General features: G+C 37.8%; 1 protein-coding gene across 1 annotated transcript in view; it reads right to left on the reverse strand.

Annotated features, from left to right (window-relative positions):
- The window catches only part of LOC147334605 (high affinity immunoglobulin gamma Fc receptor I-like), a 29,674-nt gene extending 14,231 nt beyond the window's left edge, over nucleotides 1–15,443 (reverse strand). Inside the window, exons 1-4 of the mRNA XM_086285964.1 lie at nucleotides 15,413–15,443; nucleotides 15,182–15,241; nucleotides 14,549–14,815; nucleotides 13,964–14,209 (exon numbers count right to left, since the gene is read on the reverse strand). Coding sequence (XP_086142090.1) covers nucleotides 13,964–14,209; nucleotides 14,549–14,815; nucleotides 15,182–15,241; nucleotides 15,413–15,443 — 604 coding nt within the window. The remainder of the gene's footprint in view (nucleotides 1–13,963; nucleotides 14,210–14,548; nucleotides 14,816–15,181; nucleotides 15,242–15,412) is intronic.
- Nucleotides 15,444–17,260: the final 1,817 nt, after the last annotated feature.

The raw sequence follows: 17,260 nt of genomic DNA on the forward strand, positions 1-17,260 counted from the left end.
CTCTTCTGTTAAAACTGAGTTGGTACCCTCATGAACTGTTTCCGGTCAGCCTGCTACGGTCGATTCTGTTTTGAATACAAATTAAATTTCAAAATATTCATTTTTCTTTTAAATGAAAGCTGAAGCATTCTGGAAATTATACTTCCAGCACCCAAAAAATTACAAATTGTTGCCCTTCTAAATTATTTACTGTATTTTCCACACTATAAGGCACACTTATAATCCTTTAAGTGTTTACTATCCGCCTTACTATACGGGGGGCCTTATGTATGAATTCTGGTTGTGCTTACTGACCGCGAACCGATTTTATGTGGTACATGGCACTCAAAAATCTGTCAAAAAATGTTTTAGTATGACTTTGGTAAGCTACGAAACCGCACCACTTGGTAGATTGTCGGAGCATTACAGCTACTGTAGTCAGGAGCCTCGCGGAGTAATCTGGGTCCAAAACTCTATCCGCTTCAGGTCCCAAAGTCAAACAAACACTGCGGCATCACTGAGAGTTGAAAACCGTCTAAATTCTTTCATCTTTAGTAAAATGATCAGCGTTGCTGCTTTACCAGGTGTAACAATTAAGCTTAACATCCAGGCATGTTTGTAGGGTTACTGAAGTTGGACTAGCTGGTATATAATGATGTGCTACGTGATGACTAGCGACACAGCTATGTTAGCATAACATAAACACAGTGAAGCTGGAGGATGAATGCTAACTTTTTTCCACTCGATAAAACTTAACGTGAGGGTTCCCCGTGATTATGGGCAAATGCAATCGCATAGGAGGATGTTGTAACTTTAGTCAGGAGAACAACTGAGATAATCCATCAATGGTACAGAAGTGGAGGAAGCAAGAAGGATGATTTGAGTAAAGTTTGATTTATCTGATTTTGTTTTGTTTAATGCACCTTATAATCCGGTGTGCCTTATGTATGAAAATAGACCCGTTCATCGACAGTGGGCCTTATATTCTGGTGTGCCTTATGGCCACTGTAATAAGTTTTGTTAATTTATGAAATACAATGATGAAAAAAATAAGGTACCAAATTTAAAACAGTTTGTTAATTTTAAATATTTCACTCACTTGCAAACACTCTGCTTCAGCTGCCAAGTGGCTGAGCATATGACCACCAGTTAAAATTAAATCTAATGATAGCAATGCCAAATACCATTTTCATTATGATACTCCATGACCTGCAAACAACCTTCAGCTCCAACATGTTGAACTGAGGGTGCTCAGCTTCATACATTTTTGTCTGTGGGTTTCTAGTGTGGTTATTGTTAGAGATGTTAAAAAATAAGCTGGCTAAGTATGTCTTTTTCTCTGTGAGAACATCTTCAGCTGTTGAAACACAGTGTAACAATGACTAAATAATGACATGACTTTCAAAAATGCTCCAAAAAATCAGACAGATTTAATGTCTGTAGCACTAAAGTGATTATATATATATGTATATATATATATATATATATATATATATATATATATATTTTTTTTTTTTTTTTTTTTTTTTTTTTTTAGGGCTGTCTGCGTTAACGGGGATTAATCCATCATCACAATTTACGCGATTAAAATTTTTAACGCAATTAACCCATCTGGAGCGCAGAATGACGAATGAAATGTCTGTTGCCAATGCATTTCGGGCAGTTTGTCCAAAATTAATTTATTCTGCGCTCCAGATGGGTTAATTGCATTAAAATTTTAATTGCAATGATGCGTTAATGTGTTATGTAAACAGCCTTAATCTTTTGTCTTTTTTTTATGATTACATTTTTTTTTACTCCACTAGCCTTTTAAACAGTTAGGGCTGATATATTTTCAATATTTCCACACGTTAGGCAAAATACCCTTCATCATGTTTCGTTTTGTGATGAGAGTATGCATCACCTGGGTGGATTCAGTCATGTGGGGCCCTGCTGACTCTGTATAGTCTTGACTTGCCTGTATGTTTCAAAGTAGAGAGGAAGATGAAAATGTTTTTCTCAGCCACAAAGATCAAAACTCTCTTCCTGGGGGGATGTGAGGTGGGCAAATGAACTGAATCACTTCTTTAACAGGTTTGATTAATCCAGGAGGCAGTCTCCAACATCGGCTGCAGCTCAAGGGTTGTCAAGTCCTGCGCAAGAGAAGAGACTGGATGCCCTCTGGACCTGGTGGAGGTGGGGTGAGTGACAGGAGAATGGTGGCTGTCATCCCTGTTGGACAACATCTCCCACCCCATGCAGGAGACTCTGACAGTACTGAGCAGCTCATTCAGTGGCAGGCTGAGGCCTGTTTTTATTCTGCCTTCAGTGGCAGAATCTCTCAATCCCACAATGTGGGATTGAGAGATTTCACAGGTCTTTCCTTCCAACTCCTGTCAGACTCTACTGCAGATGACCACACTATACTTCCTACTATAACAAAGCATTTTAGTCAATTTGTATCGTAATTTATTCTATTGCATATAGTATTTTATTATATTATGTATAGTATGTAATTCTATTTTAAGTTATTCTATTCTATTATGTTTTTTCTTTAACTTTTACTGCTCTTAAACGTACTTTCTGCAGTGACAAAAATCTTATTGTATCTTATCTTATGAAACTTCAGTAATTTCATGACAGTAACATGTAATATTTATTCACAACATTCACTATGCAAATTATATTACCACAGTATCATGTAGCATGGGGATATTTGTTTTCAGAATATGCTAAAGAGATATGTAAGTCTGCATTTCTTCTCTGGACTGACATTGGAAAGGACCAAGGCAACTAGTGCTTATTAGTGGCTTATTATTATTTGTTTCAAAAGATAAAAAAATTAAAAAATAACGTTCTGTAATGACGAAACGCACACTTTTAAATTCTCGATAAAACTTACTTCCAAAAACTAGCCAGCTCTCTAGTGATTCTTTTGTCTTAGAGATGTTACATTTTTAGAGCCCTTCATCAGACCTGGAAACAGTGGGGCTCATTAGCTTTAGCTTTGTTTTGTAGGTCTTTCAAGTTGTCATGAGATAATATTTAGCCTATTATAGTTTTGTTAGAAATACATTAATATACATTTTTAACTACTTAATATGCGTTTGAGAGTCACTGAATTAATCTACTGTAACTAAGATCAACAGGACATTAATCACTGTAAGGATTAAGAATGACAGTTAAACATATAAAATATTTTAAAAATATTTTCTTCATCATCGGGCCTTCCAAGGTTTGGAGGCCTATCTCCACCCACCACCACTTCCCCTGCCGGTGGCGGATTCCCTCAGGTGTCGGTGCGTTGGTGGTTCTTTGTATCTGGGGGTGGGCGTCCGGGTACACACCGGCTCACTCCTTGGCGGCCGCTTATTGGGGCTCGCTCGGGCCATTTCGGAGGTGGGGTGCCCCCGGCCTCTCGGCCTGGGGCTCGGTCACTCAGGCACAGCTGGCTGCCGGCGGAGCTCACGGGCGCATCACTGCAACTCCCCCTGGCTTCTGCTCCGCGGCTGCTGAATGAGCCCTCATCTGGGACTCTCCTTAGCTCTTACTGGGACAGTGGCGCAGCTGCCCCTCTGTGGGTCTTCCTTGGTCTCTTGTGTTCTGGGGGCCTCTGGATGTCTGGAGTTTTGATCTCCTCCACACCTGCTTGATACCATAAAGGACAGGGCTGTGGCTCCCCACACTCCCTAGCAGATCATTACATGGAGAAACCTTTGGAATGCAAGCATGCTGATCCACACAGGTATGCACACAGGTGTACACATGGGTATTCACAGACGCGGACTAAAGCTTTCTTGGCTGCTGGGTATAATAGACCCCCTTTATGCATAGCCCTATTTATACATCCACTACATCTACTTCCTTCTCAGTTAGGACAGTTTTCCTTCCTTTCTCTGGTATTAGAGGTGGTAGGGTTGGGCTCTGTAATCATCCAATTGCTTCTGTCCACATCACTTGATTGTAGGCTTTGTAACAGTCAGCCTGGCTTAATCTTTTTGTAAATTTTGCTATACATGTCTCCACATTGGATTGCCTGACTGTTGCCTCCGAACCACTCCCACACCAACTGTTCTGCTATGGTATTTCTTAGAAATGAGCTTTTTCTATGAGTCTACTCTACTTCAACCTCGCCCTCAGCTCAAGCCATGTAAAATCTATCCACACAGACCCGTATCTATTCTTCCAGTGGGAAAAAAAAGAACAAAAAGAAAAAAAAAAAAAAAAGAGTGTCAAGGTTCGAATTTGAGGAAGAGACAAACGACTGCATGGTCTCTCAGTAGATGTCAGAATAGTGATTTTATTATACATATGTACATATGGGGAAGATAGGCACTGCAAAACATCAGACTCCATCTCCCCCCGCAGGGAGCGCAGACAGAGTGTGGGAGGCCGGTCTTCCAGCTTCTCTGCTCGATACAGAAAGCTTTATAGCCTAATATGACGTCAGCAGAATTCGGCAGAATTCCCCTATCTCCCCTATCTCCAGAACAACAACATTTTCCAGATGTTTCCACTCAGGCTTTCCTGGGAACATAACCAATAGTGTGTAGAATGTGTAGTTGTGTGAGAGTGTTCGTTTCCGGCCAACAAAAGTTCACCGTGTCCTCATATGACTTTACTGCGGGCTGACTGGACCCCCAGCTAAACTGGTGCTTTACTAACTGATAGAGTATTGTATCTAGAATTCTATTATAGCCGATTTACTAAATGATAAGTGATACATGATAATATTGATGATAAGCTGATGCGGACTAATGAAGTAATAATGAAATAATGACAGTGCATTATGAATGATATACAGTGACAGTAAAATAAGATGTTTTCCACAATAAGAGATAATATTTAGCCTATTATAGTTTTGTTAGAAATACATTAATATACATTTTTAACTACTTAATATGCGTTTGAGAGTCACTGAATTAATCTACTGTAACTAAGATCAACAGGACATTAATCACTGTAAGGATTAAGAATGACAGTTAAACATATAAAATATTTTAAAAATATTTTCTTCATCATTATTGTTGAGTCCTGTATTTATCAATAAGAAGTTAAAACATCCACAGTGAATCCACTGACAGGTTCTGGTCTTCCTGAGAGGGAGAGAGAGAGAGAGAGGTAGTCTGTTTAAAATAACATCTATTTTTTAAAAGTATATAATTTGGCAAAGTAGAATGCCAAAATAAAGCATCAAGTGAATTGAAATTCATCAAACATAAGCAGTGTCCACAACTGAATAAACCAGGGTGTCAAAATTTTACAGAATCTTTTCCATTTACATGCAATCAAATAATGCCCTAATGCAGCCTAAATGTGGTTTTATAATGTACTGTTCTTTGTTTTAAAATGGTGTATATGCAGCAGAAAAATGTGTGACATGTCATAATAATCATGTATCCAAAAATGTTTTATTTTAAACATGATTATCCAGCCTATGTTAAACTTTTATCGTTTTGATTCATTGAGTTATTGTCACGGAAAAGAGGGACCCAGGCGCGGTTCTTCTTCACAGAAACACAGTGCGTTTATTTACAGTGAAACAGACAGGCAAGTCCAACAATTCACTCAAAAGTGCAATTTTCCAATCGTGCTCGTCCCTTGCTCCCAGTGCGTTCCGTGTTGTAACTCCCTTAGTGTGTGTGCTCCCCAACTCGCTTCTCCGCTCGCCCCTCCTGGAGGAAGAAGGAAAATCCACCATTAGCCACACGCTAGCCGAATAACAAGCTCACACTGCTCGCACGGACTATACCAGTTCGGAGTAATAATCCCACGTCGACTGTCGCCGCGAGTCCAGGTTAAATACCCCTTTCTAGCCGGGAGGAATGATTACCAACGGCTGGTCAGGAGAATGATAAGGGCGAAAGCGGATGGTTGAATGAAACGGATGAACCAGAATTGGTTTGTAAAAATGCTGCAACTTCAGTGGTGTGGAACTGGTTTAGCTTTCGTCCGTCAGACACACAACAAAGCACTATTTTTGGTAGCGCATGCTAACGGACTGTCGTTATTACCGTGTTTTTTTGGAAAATACGGCACACTTAAAATCAATCCTTTGATTTTTCTGAAAATCGACATTTTTATAATCCAGTGTGCCTTATGTTTGAATTCTGGTTGTGTTTACTGACCTCGAAACGATTTTATGCTCGAAAATCTGTCAAATGTTTTAGTACGACTTTGCTAAGCTACGAACTTGATGGATTGTCGGAGCATTACAGCTATCGTAGGCAGGAGCCTCGCGGAGTGATACGTACGGTGCTTCAACATAATTTTACCGTATTGTGTGTGTATAACCTCTTTTTAAGTTTTGTGGATATTATACATGGTTATGCTGAGGATATGTCAGCCAATTTCCACTGGAAATGCCTTTTGGTTAAACTGTCAGCAAGGAATCTGCATTTGCACTGTTACATTTTTATATAACTTTAATGCACATAAAAAACAGCTGCTTGTTTAAGTGAAAATACATTGATGTGTTTTTTGCACTAATAAAGTTGTAGAGTTGTAAAGTATTTTGTCTAGTGTCAATTATATCGTCAGTTAGATCGTTATCGCAAATTTTCAAATCTATATCGTGATAAATATTTTTGGTCATATCGCCCTGCTCTAATACATATATACTAATAATCATAACAGTAGTGGTACTACATATGCTGATAATTTGCTTTGCTTTGTAGTAGCACTGGAAAATATTGGATTCAGCAATTGAAATGTTTTTTTTGTCTTTCTTTTTGTCATTGAAGATATTCTTCATCAGAATCCAGTGGATCTCATAGATAACAAAATGACACTTGTCTATAATAATAGTGAAACAGAAATGCAACAATTTCAATTCCAACATGAAACTTTAATATGTTTAAAATTTATACTGTACAATTTATACATAGTTTAGATCATACTTTTTTTTTCAAGCTGACTTCTATAGTGTACAACACTGGTCAGAATAGCAGCAGCAGAACATACATACACATTGTCATAGACTGTGGTCAGAGACAGTATTGAAAAACTGCAACAGGTAAATTACAGAATCTTCAGCAAGCCATGTAGCTGTGTAAACTTCAAATATCTGCTTGATTTATCCAGACATCACATATTTGCAAAAGTGCTCTGACTTTTTCTGAGACGTCTGTTACCCACCAGCTCGATAGCTAGCCGGTTCACTAGAGCCGGTGAAAACAGCGAACTCCCAGCACATCGTTTTCAATCCTCCACGGTCGTTTGCTACTCAGGTTAAAGATGATAAATATAGTTCAGTGAGATAACTTAGAAATGTTACTGTTTGGCTTTTTTCAGTGTTTTATTTGGTTGTGAGTAAATCAGTTTGGCTGAGATTGAAGTTATAGTTTTCACACAGCTGAATAAACTTCACACGGAAAACTGATTAAACAGAAGAGTGACATGATCGAGAATTTACGCCAGTGTCCTGTTATATTTTAGATAGCAAGGAGCAGACGGCTGAGTTTATTAAACTCCACTGAGACATCCGGTGACGCGAATCTGAAGGTTAGACCCTCCAATTATACAGTTGCTCACTTCCGGCCTACCCAGCCTCCTGAGGACCCAGCCCACGTAGCGCGCAAAGGCCCGGTCCTCAGGAGGATGCAGCCTATGAACTTGGACACCCCTTACATGTGTTTTGTGGACTTGGAGAAGTTATTTGACTGTGTCCCTCGTAGTATTCTGTAGGAGGTGCTTCAGGAGTCTGGGTTTTCTGGCCCGTTGCTATGAGACATTTGGTCCTTATAAAACTATTGCAAGATTTTGGACAGCATTGTTGACAATAAGTTGAACTCATTCCCAGTGGGTGCTGGACTCTCCCAGTACAAGACTTTGTCAGTGAGTCTGTGTATAATTTTTAATGACAGAATTTTGAAGAGTATACAAATGGCAGAAGACTTCGTCTTGGTTGGCCTCAGAATCTTGTCTCTGATTTTCGCAGATAATGAGGTTCTGTTGGCCTCATGTAGTCGCCTCCAGTTTGCGCTGGAGTGGTTAGTAGCCAAGTGTGAAGTGGAGGAAATGATAACCCAGACATCTAAAGAGTTTAAGTATCTCTGGGTGTTGTTCATGACTGAGGGGAGATGGGAGCGGGAGATTGGTAGATTGAAACAGATTAGTGCTGTGACTGCAGCTTTGTAGTGAAAAGAGAGCTGAGTGTAAAAGTGAAGCTCGAGATTTGCTGCTCTATCTACATCCCCACTACACCTATGGTGATGAGTTCTGGGTAGTGAACAAAAGAACAGGATAACAGAAATATGAATTTGCGGTGAAGGGTGGCTGGCCTTTCCCTTAGAAATAGGGTAAGGACTTAACCCTTTAACCCTTTAGAGCCGGTCGGAGCGGGCACGCTCTGTTTTACGTAACTATTTTTAAATCCCGGTAGCTCTGCAACCACGTAAGCTAGCGCAATAATTTTTTTTGCATATGAAACCGGAGGAGTTGTACTTACATCTTATGCCATCAGCTTGTCCTAGGTCACAGTTTCCTTCCACATATAGCTTTGCAAAAACTGCATAAAAAGCACTTGCAGCAACAAAAACATAATATTCCAGAAACACGCTTTGCCGATCCGATCAGCTGTTCGTAACACTTCCTATGTTGGAATAGATGTCAGCGCGAACTTTTGCATGTCCGCCATTACCTGCCCGAAACCGGAAGTGACGTCATTTTGCGGGAATGTAGTCTTTTTTACCATCAGGGCCTATACTGGTCTTTTTAAAAGTTGTCTTTGACTTTATGACTTTCTGTGTCGTTTCTGGGATGCTTAGGACTCAGATTGCACTGCTGGAAATAGTTTATTTTGATGCATATGCTGCTTTTTTGCAAATTTGCAGTATCATATTTATTTTTGTTTTTCCTGCAGTATATAAAAATTGGTGTATTTCAAAAATAAAACTATGAAGACACTGTTAAGGTTCAAAATTGAGGAGGCAGAGTACAAACCACCCTTGGTCCAGAAGCTCTTGGTCAAACAATGATTTTTAATGAATACACACGTGTGGGAAGAATAATCTGTACACAGACAGGAATTAATCTTCAACTTAATCAAAGCATGAACAGATATTTTATAGCATCAGGGTTTGATTTACTGACGCCCCTTCATGCGTCACAGATACATTTTATACATACGTCAAATCAAAACCACAATGACCTTTTAACACAATTTAAAAAGAACATCGTCTTCCATCTTCATAACAGGTGCATCCTGTCACTGCCGGATGCTCGCCTGTCATCCTGACACCTCAGCAGCAGTTCTGCGACAAACTGCTCTTTTTGCAACCCCAGCAAAACATGATTAAACTTTCACCTATAAATGATTCTCTCTAACTAAGTGTGTGTGTGTGTGTGTGTCTGTGTGCTAACCACAATTGCACCCTGTTTCACCTCGCGACTAGCTCCTAACCTCTAACCAGACAGAGAGACAGAAGCCACTCTGATATGTAACAACTGAAACTATGTATGTGTCCTCTACTAAATAAATGTTTTAATCAAGAACCCCTACTAAAAGCTTAATACAAGAATATGAACATATAAAAGATATTAAAATGAACTGTTGTGTAAGCATGTACTGCAATTCCTTCTATGTTCTAGTTTTCCCTCAGCATGGATCATCTAGACACTCTCACTAGATGAAGCTTAAGACCATTAATGAACCTGAACATCAACTCAAATAAGCACAGATATGCATTGTGTACACAATAGTTATAACTGCATCTGAAATACAAAATTAACATCATCATAAACATCTTAAGGCCATCTTAAAGCTATCTGTTACATTGTCAAAGCAATGATCATACTGCAGATTATATTATTAATGCAATGGTAATAATGATGATTATTTAACAATAGCAGTAAAATAATTTCCCTGCTCCACAACACTCAAAATAAATTTCCTGTGGTGGGAAACTATTTTGTGCAACTTTTTTGTATTTACAGTTTTGAGGGATAAGCCTCTTAAGTTTCTCTAACTAGAAATATATGTTAAAAAAGCAAAAACGATTTTCAATTTTTTTGTAGTTTATTGCACTTTCTTGCAATTTATGTAATTACTATGCACTTAATGCATGCATATTATTAAAATGTGGGCTATAATGGTTGTATTGATGTATAGCAACTTGAAATGCTCCAAAAAATGGCACTACAACATGTAAAAATATAATATAAACTCTGGTGGACTTGGTTCTATGGTAGGTCTTAAAGGGTTAAACCATCCAGGAGGGGCTCAGAGTAGAGCCACTACTCTTTCACATTGAAAGGAGCCAGTTCAGGTGGATGAGGCATCTGACATGAATGCCTCCGTGGTGAGGTGTCCCAGGCATGTCACACCCAGAGAAGGCCCTTGGGCAGAACCAGGAGAGATCATAATTCTGGGCTGGTGTGAGAATACCTTGGTGTTCCCATGGACTATGGATTATTGGTGGCTAGGGAGAGGGAGGTCTGGGCTTCTCTCCTTAGGCTGCTGCCCCAGCAACCTGACCTAGGATAAGCAGGAGAAAATGGATGGATGGATGGAATAAGATATTTAATTTTAAAGAGCACAAAGCTACCGGAGACAAGTATTACCCTCATTCTTTTTTTTTTTTTTTGATTTATAGAAGGAATTCTACTAAAAGAATAATAATACCACCCAGTTTGAATATAGTGTAACAAAAGAAAATAATCAGACATCTAGAAAACTTCATATTAGTTTATATAACTGTTGAGTTGCATTTGTTGGAAAATGTTTTCCAGACAATTAAGGTCTGCATGGTGGTTCAAAATGTAAAAAGGAAAGTGTTTCTCGTGTTTAACTTAATGAAGTTTGAAAGATGAGTCCGTGACATACTGGAAACCTCCACTAGGGAACTGCCCAATCAGTTGGTGACTGTTTTTGTAATTATACAGGGAGTGCAGAATTATTAGGCAAATGAGTATTTTGTCCACATCATCCTCTTCATGCATGTTGTCTTACTCCAAGCTGTATAGGCTCGAAAGCCTACTACCAATTAAGCATATTAGGTGATGTGCATCTCTGTAATGAGAAGGGGTGTGGTCTAATAACATCAACACCCTATATCAGGTGTGCATAATTATTAGGCAACGTCCTTTCCTTTGGCAAAATGGGTCAAAAGAAGGACTTGACAGGCTCACAAAAGTCAAAAATGGTGAGATATCTTGCAGAGGGATGCAGCAGTCTCAAAATTGCAAAGCTTCTGAAGCGTAATCATCGAACAATCAAGCGTTTCATTCAAAATAGTCAACAGGGTCACAAGAAGCGTGTGGAAAAACCAAGGCGCAAAATAACTGCCCATGAACTGAGAAAAGTCAAGCGTGCAGCTGCCAAGATGCCACTTGCCACCAGTTTGGCCATATTTCAGAGCTGCAACATCACTGGAGTGCCCAAAAGCACAAGGTGTGCAATACTCAGAGACATGGCCAAGGTAAGAAAGGCTGAAAGACGACCACCACTGAACAAGACACACAAGCTGAAACGTCAAGACTGGGCCAAGAAATATCTCAAGACTGGTTTTTCTAAGGTTTTATGGACTGATGAAATGAGAGTGAGTCTTGATGGGCCAGATGGATGGGCCCGTGGCTGGATTGGTAAAGGGCAGAGAGCTCCAGTCCGATTCAGACGCCAGCAAGGTGGAGGTGGAGTACTGGTTTGGGCTGGTATCATCAAAGATGAGCTTGTGGGGCCTTTTTGGGTTGAGGATGGAGTCAAGCTCAACTCCCAGTCCTACTGCCAGTTTCTGGAAGACACCTTCTTCAAGCAGTGGTACAGGAAGAAGTCTGCATCCTTCAAGAAAAACATGATTTTCATGCAGGACAATGCTCCATCACACGCGTCCAAGTACTCCACAGCGTGGCTGGCAAGAAAGGGTATAAAAGAAAAAAAACTAATGACATGGCCTCCTTGTTCACCTGATCTGAACCCCATTGAGAACCTGTGGTCCATCATCAAATGTGAGATTTACAAGGAGGGAAAACAGTACACCTCTCTGAACAGTGTCTGGGAGGCTGTGGTTGCTGCTGCACGCAATGTTGATGGTGAACAGATCAAAACACTGACAGAATCCATGGATGGCAGGCTTTTGAGTGTCCTTGCAAAGAAAGGTGGCTATATTGGTCGCTGATTTGTTTTTGTTTTGTTTTTGAATGTCAGAAATGTATATTTGTGAATGTGGAGATGTTATATTGGTTTCACTGGTAAAAATTAATAATTGAAATGGGTATATATTTGTTTTTTGTTAAGTTACCTAATAATTATGCACAGTAATAGTCACCTGCACACACAGATATCCCCCTAAAATAGCTAAAACTAAAAACAAACTACAAACTACTTCCAAAAACATTCAGCTTTGATATTAATGAGTTTTTTGGGTTCATTGAGAACATGGTTGTTGTTCAATAATAAAATTATTCCTCAAAAATACAACTTGCCTAATAATTCTGCACTTCCTGTAGCTTTTTCCCTCAAATTAAAAGTTTTGCCTTCATTTGTAATTTACCAGTTTATTTTTCTATAAATTGCACTTCATTATGTCCAGTCATAATGTATTAATTTGTTTTTTAATTATTCTTTTTTTTTGTGAGCTGATAATTAACTATTATTTTAGATTGCACTGGTTTTATCTGTCATTCATATGTTTGATTCATACACAAATTGAAAAAATAATTCAGTTTTCTGTTTGCATCTACAATTTAGATAGATAACCTGTCTCACACTAAAGAGCATCCAAGCAATGTGAAAAAACAAAGGTTTAAATGCAGTCTTCCATTTTATATATGTCATTATTTATAAAACTACCATCTTAACTAATTAGTAAAGACTTTGCTAGCTTAGATGATGCAACATTGATTATCATACTTGTCAATCTGTATGTTGGTATTTAGTATTTTAATTCTGATTCCTTAAATAGAACACAGACTGTAAAATATATCACACCAACAGCTGCTGCTGCACAATATGTTGAGGGTTTCGTGTTGTTATTTTTATCTGTACATTTCTAGTCCTGATTCTAAAATGCTTACCAGCACTTGCATTTTCTCAGAAGACAAACTCTGACAGTCATAAAAGGAACAAACATTAAAAGTTCTATAAAACTCCCCATTTTCTGGTTTTGACATTAAAGCTGTCTATTCATCTGGAAACTTTACCTGAGAGACTTTACCTGTGATTTAATGTTTATTTCTATATATTTTATAATCTTTATTGTATTATTCTTGTCAGTCTGTTAAAAACAGGTAAATTACCTTACCTTGTATTGTCTGTGGAGACAATGAAAAAAAGTGTTAATCGTGGTTGATGGTTTGTTATGACAATTGGCAAATTATATATATATATATATATCAATAAAGTTTTCCCTAAAGTAACTTAATAAGCAGTGAAAGAAGAATCTTGACAACAACGTTTTGGATGTACTAGCACTTGGTTAACAGATGGCTATCTGTTATAACTGAAGAGTAAAAATGTAAATGTAAAATATATAAAACTTTATTTTTCTTTTCGAGTACCTATAATGACAGTTTATGTTTCCAATATTGTGGAAGTCCCACCAAGACAAGAAAAGTCACCAACAAAAAAATGAGACCAATGGAGCGCAGCACAATAAGTCCAGTGGGTTGAGAAGGCCCGTGTGCTTGAAAATCAGTTGCTATAAAGATAATGAAAAGTGATTCTTATTCACCAGTTTTAATTTTCATTATACTGGGACAATTCAGAATAATTATTATCTCAAGAAATTTTTAATTGTTAAATATGAAATATAATTTCATTTACAACATTTTACATTTTAAATAAACCAAATTAACAGTTAAAAGCAGCTAGGAAAAAACAACAGTCAATATCTCATAATGAAACAAATTTATGTTTTCCTTTACAAAATCTGACTTTAGAAAGCCTTTAGTCTCAAAATGCTACAGTTGTAGGTATTATCAGTTCTCTGATAGTTAGTTTCGGCTAAAACAAAATTCAACAAAAGCATAACCTGTGATTAATAAAACCCACACAGGCATAGCTCACCTTTTATGTTAAGCCAGCTCTCTGGTGATTCTCCAGTATCAGCAATACTACATTTGTAGAGTCCTTCATCAGATTTGGATGCAGTGGGAGTGGTAATGTTTCCAGTTGAGCTGCTCCTAATTGAGGCACCATTTTTATAGAATTTTGCAGTGAAGCTACAGTTTGCATGCTTTTTTCTACAATACAAGCTCACATTTTCTCCCTCCATCACAGGATAGACAGGACTCTCCAGAATCACAGGACCATCTAAATGTGAATGACAAATGATCTGAAAACTTTGTGGACTTGGAGGAAAAAAATTATCCTTATGTGGAATTTATGTTGAAATTATTCATACAAACAAATCTTTCAACTACTACAGACAATAGGTCGTATATCATTTTTAAGACATAAAACATTATTTCACACTTATAACAGACCTTATTGTGATCATGATGCTTCTGTTATCTGAAAAACTCTCTTTTACTGGTAATACTTGATTCTCAAAAATATGGTGCCATTTATGATATACCAAAACAACTGATCTAAAAACTAAATTACCTAAATGTGTCAATATATAGTTGATATTTCTTTCCATGTACATACCAGCTACAGTGATGTTGACAGTGTTACTTTTTTGTTTTCCTCCATATTCACACCAGTATTTTCCACTGTCAGTTTTTGGATATGCATTAATAATATTGCAAGGCCCAGTAGATGTTTCCCAGGATGAAGCACATGTTCTAACATCTCCATTTATCTTTTTCATCACTCTCCATCCATTCAGTCCATTTAGCCCTTCACAGCTGATCGTGATAGATTCTAATTCAAAGAACTGCTGTCTGTTTGGAGCAACTTGAGGAAAACCTGAATCTGAGACAGAAAATCAAAGGTATTTTCTTTCTTTTTTTAGAGAAATACAAACAGAAAAGAATTAAGCACTAATATATTGCTGAAATATTTTCAGAATAACAAAAAAATATTTACACATATCTACCGAATAAGTAAATATGCATTTCCATGCTTTCTTTTGTATGCTTCCTTCAGAGAATTATTTTTGTGTTTTAAAAGGTTAATGCAGTACCCTTGTTGTACTCTTTCAGATTTGAATCTAAAAACAGCAACTGCAGCAGTTACAGAAACGTTCAAGTTGTTATGAGATGTATGTGATATATTAAATCAACTTTATTTTTATACCCCAGTATCTCAAATGCCTCAAGCTGAGTTTGAACTACTTACTATGTCTTTGAGAAACACTCAATCCAGCTTTTGGAACAAACAAAAACAGCATGTTCACCACTGGAAATATGGACAAAGAGATTATCATTGAGAAGTTACAAATTTGCATAATGAATGCATGAAAATGTATGGGTGTGTTTTGGATATAATAATTTCCCTTTAAGTTCATACATACATTTTCTCAACAGTTGACTTAATATCTTTTTATTGACAGATAATGTCAGTACTCACAGAGTCTGATGCTGGAAACTCTGACCTGCATGTTGGCTTGCTGCTGACTGTGTGAGCATCAGACTGAAACGAGAATGTGTTGCTTTTGAGAACTTCCTGTGTTTCTAAATAACTCACTAGCGGGTATTGTCTTCCAGAGAGAGTGAGCTGCTTTATATTTAAAAGAACATCTTTTTTGTAAAGGGATATACAGTGAGGAACATAAGTATTTGAACACCTTGCAATTTTGCAAGTCCCCCCACTTAGAAATCATGGAGGGGTGTAAAATTTGCATTGTAAGTGCATTCCCACTATGAGAGACACCATTTAAAACAATTCAGGAAATCATATTGTATGATATTTAAAGAATATATTTGTATTGCACTACTTGCACTGGTTTATCTGCTGCCTCTGATGAGAGACCAGATCAGAATTGTAATTTTCTCTGATTTGTCTAAACTCTGCAGAGCCTCTGTTAGGGGAAAAAATGAAATAAATGGTTGGGTAGTTACAGATGAAAACTTAACTGGGGAGCACAAATAAGATATATTCATTCTAAAGTATCACAAACCATTGCAATCCTTAACAAGGCAAAGGAGGTATTAGACTGGACATCACTTCATATTCTCTACTGTTCACTGGTTTCACCTTACTTAAGCTATTGTATAGAGGTCTGGGGAAATAACTATAAAAGTACATTACATTCATTTTTTACTCTTAAAAAAACAGTTCAAATTATCCACAATGCAGGTTATGGGGATCATACAAACGCACTATTCTTGCAGTCTGAAACATTAAAACTTGCAAGTCTACTGGAAATTCAAAGAGCACAGATTCTGTTCAAAGCAAGTGTTTCTGTGTGTGTAGTGAAACTGTAGAGCATTTGAATATGCAGTTGAAACAATGTCCAAACATAAAGAAGTTCAAAAAAAGTTATAAAGATATGATCTTCATGAATTCTAAGAAAGGGGAGAATTTTGAAATTCAGTCAATGTCTCTATTTAGAAAATGTAACAGAAACTGTTAAAGTTGTGCTCCAAAGAAGAAGAAAAAACCTAACTTTACTCATACAATCTGGAAGTTGTGTCCTCCCTATATTAAAGCTGCTATACAGAATCTGTAAAACAAACTCGGTTGAAACATTTTTTGACCCTCTTTAATTCCAACATAACATTATCATTGATTGGGGAGATTAAAATTAATTATATATTTTTATGTGGTTCAGCCACAACTCTACTAAAACCTCAGCCAGTAATAGGTAGGCCAACTTTTGGACTATCTAGTTGTCTGTATGACTGCCGCAGTACGTGCACCACATTTGCACACTCAGAAATCAGAAAGTGCCAAACAGAGCCCTGGTGGAGTGAGGAGCTGTAAAGAGAAGCAGAGCGCTCTGTTTATATTCTACAAATGTTTTAACCCTTTAGAGCCGGTCGGAGCGGGCACGCTCTGTTTTGCGTAACTATTTTTAAATCCCGGTAGCTCTGCAACCACGTAAGCTAGCGCAATATTTTTTTTTTGCATATGAAACCGGAGGAGTTGTACTTACATCTTATGCCATCAGCTTGTCCTAGGTCATAGTTTCCTTCCACATATAGCTTTGCAAAAACTGCATAAAAAGCACTTGCAGCAACACAAACATAATATTCCAGAAACATGCTTTGCCGATCCGATGAGCTGTTCATAACACTTCCTACGTTGGAATAGATGTCAGCGCGAACTTTTGCATGTCCGCCATTACCTGCCCGAAACCGGAAGTGACGTCATTTTCGCGGAAATGTAGTTCTTTTTACCCTCAGGGCCTGAGGGCCTATACTGGTCTTTTTAAAAGTTATCTTTGACTTTATGACGTTCTGTGTCGTTTCTGGG

Source organism: Aulonocara sp. 'chitande type north' Nkhata Bay, linkage group LG3 (assembly GCF_057382095.1).
Source record: "Aulonocara sp. 'chitande type north' Nkhata Bay isolate Kocher_YH1m ecotype deep benthic linkage group LG3, A_spYH_male_GT1.1, whole genome shotgun sequence".
In the NCBI taxonomy this organism is placed as follows: Eukaryota; Metazoa; Chordata; class Actinopteri; order Cichliformes; family Cichlidae; genus Aulonocara; species Aulonocara sp. 'chitande type north' Nkhata Bay.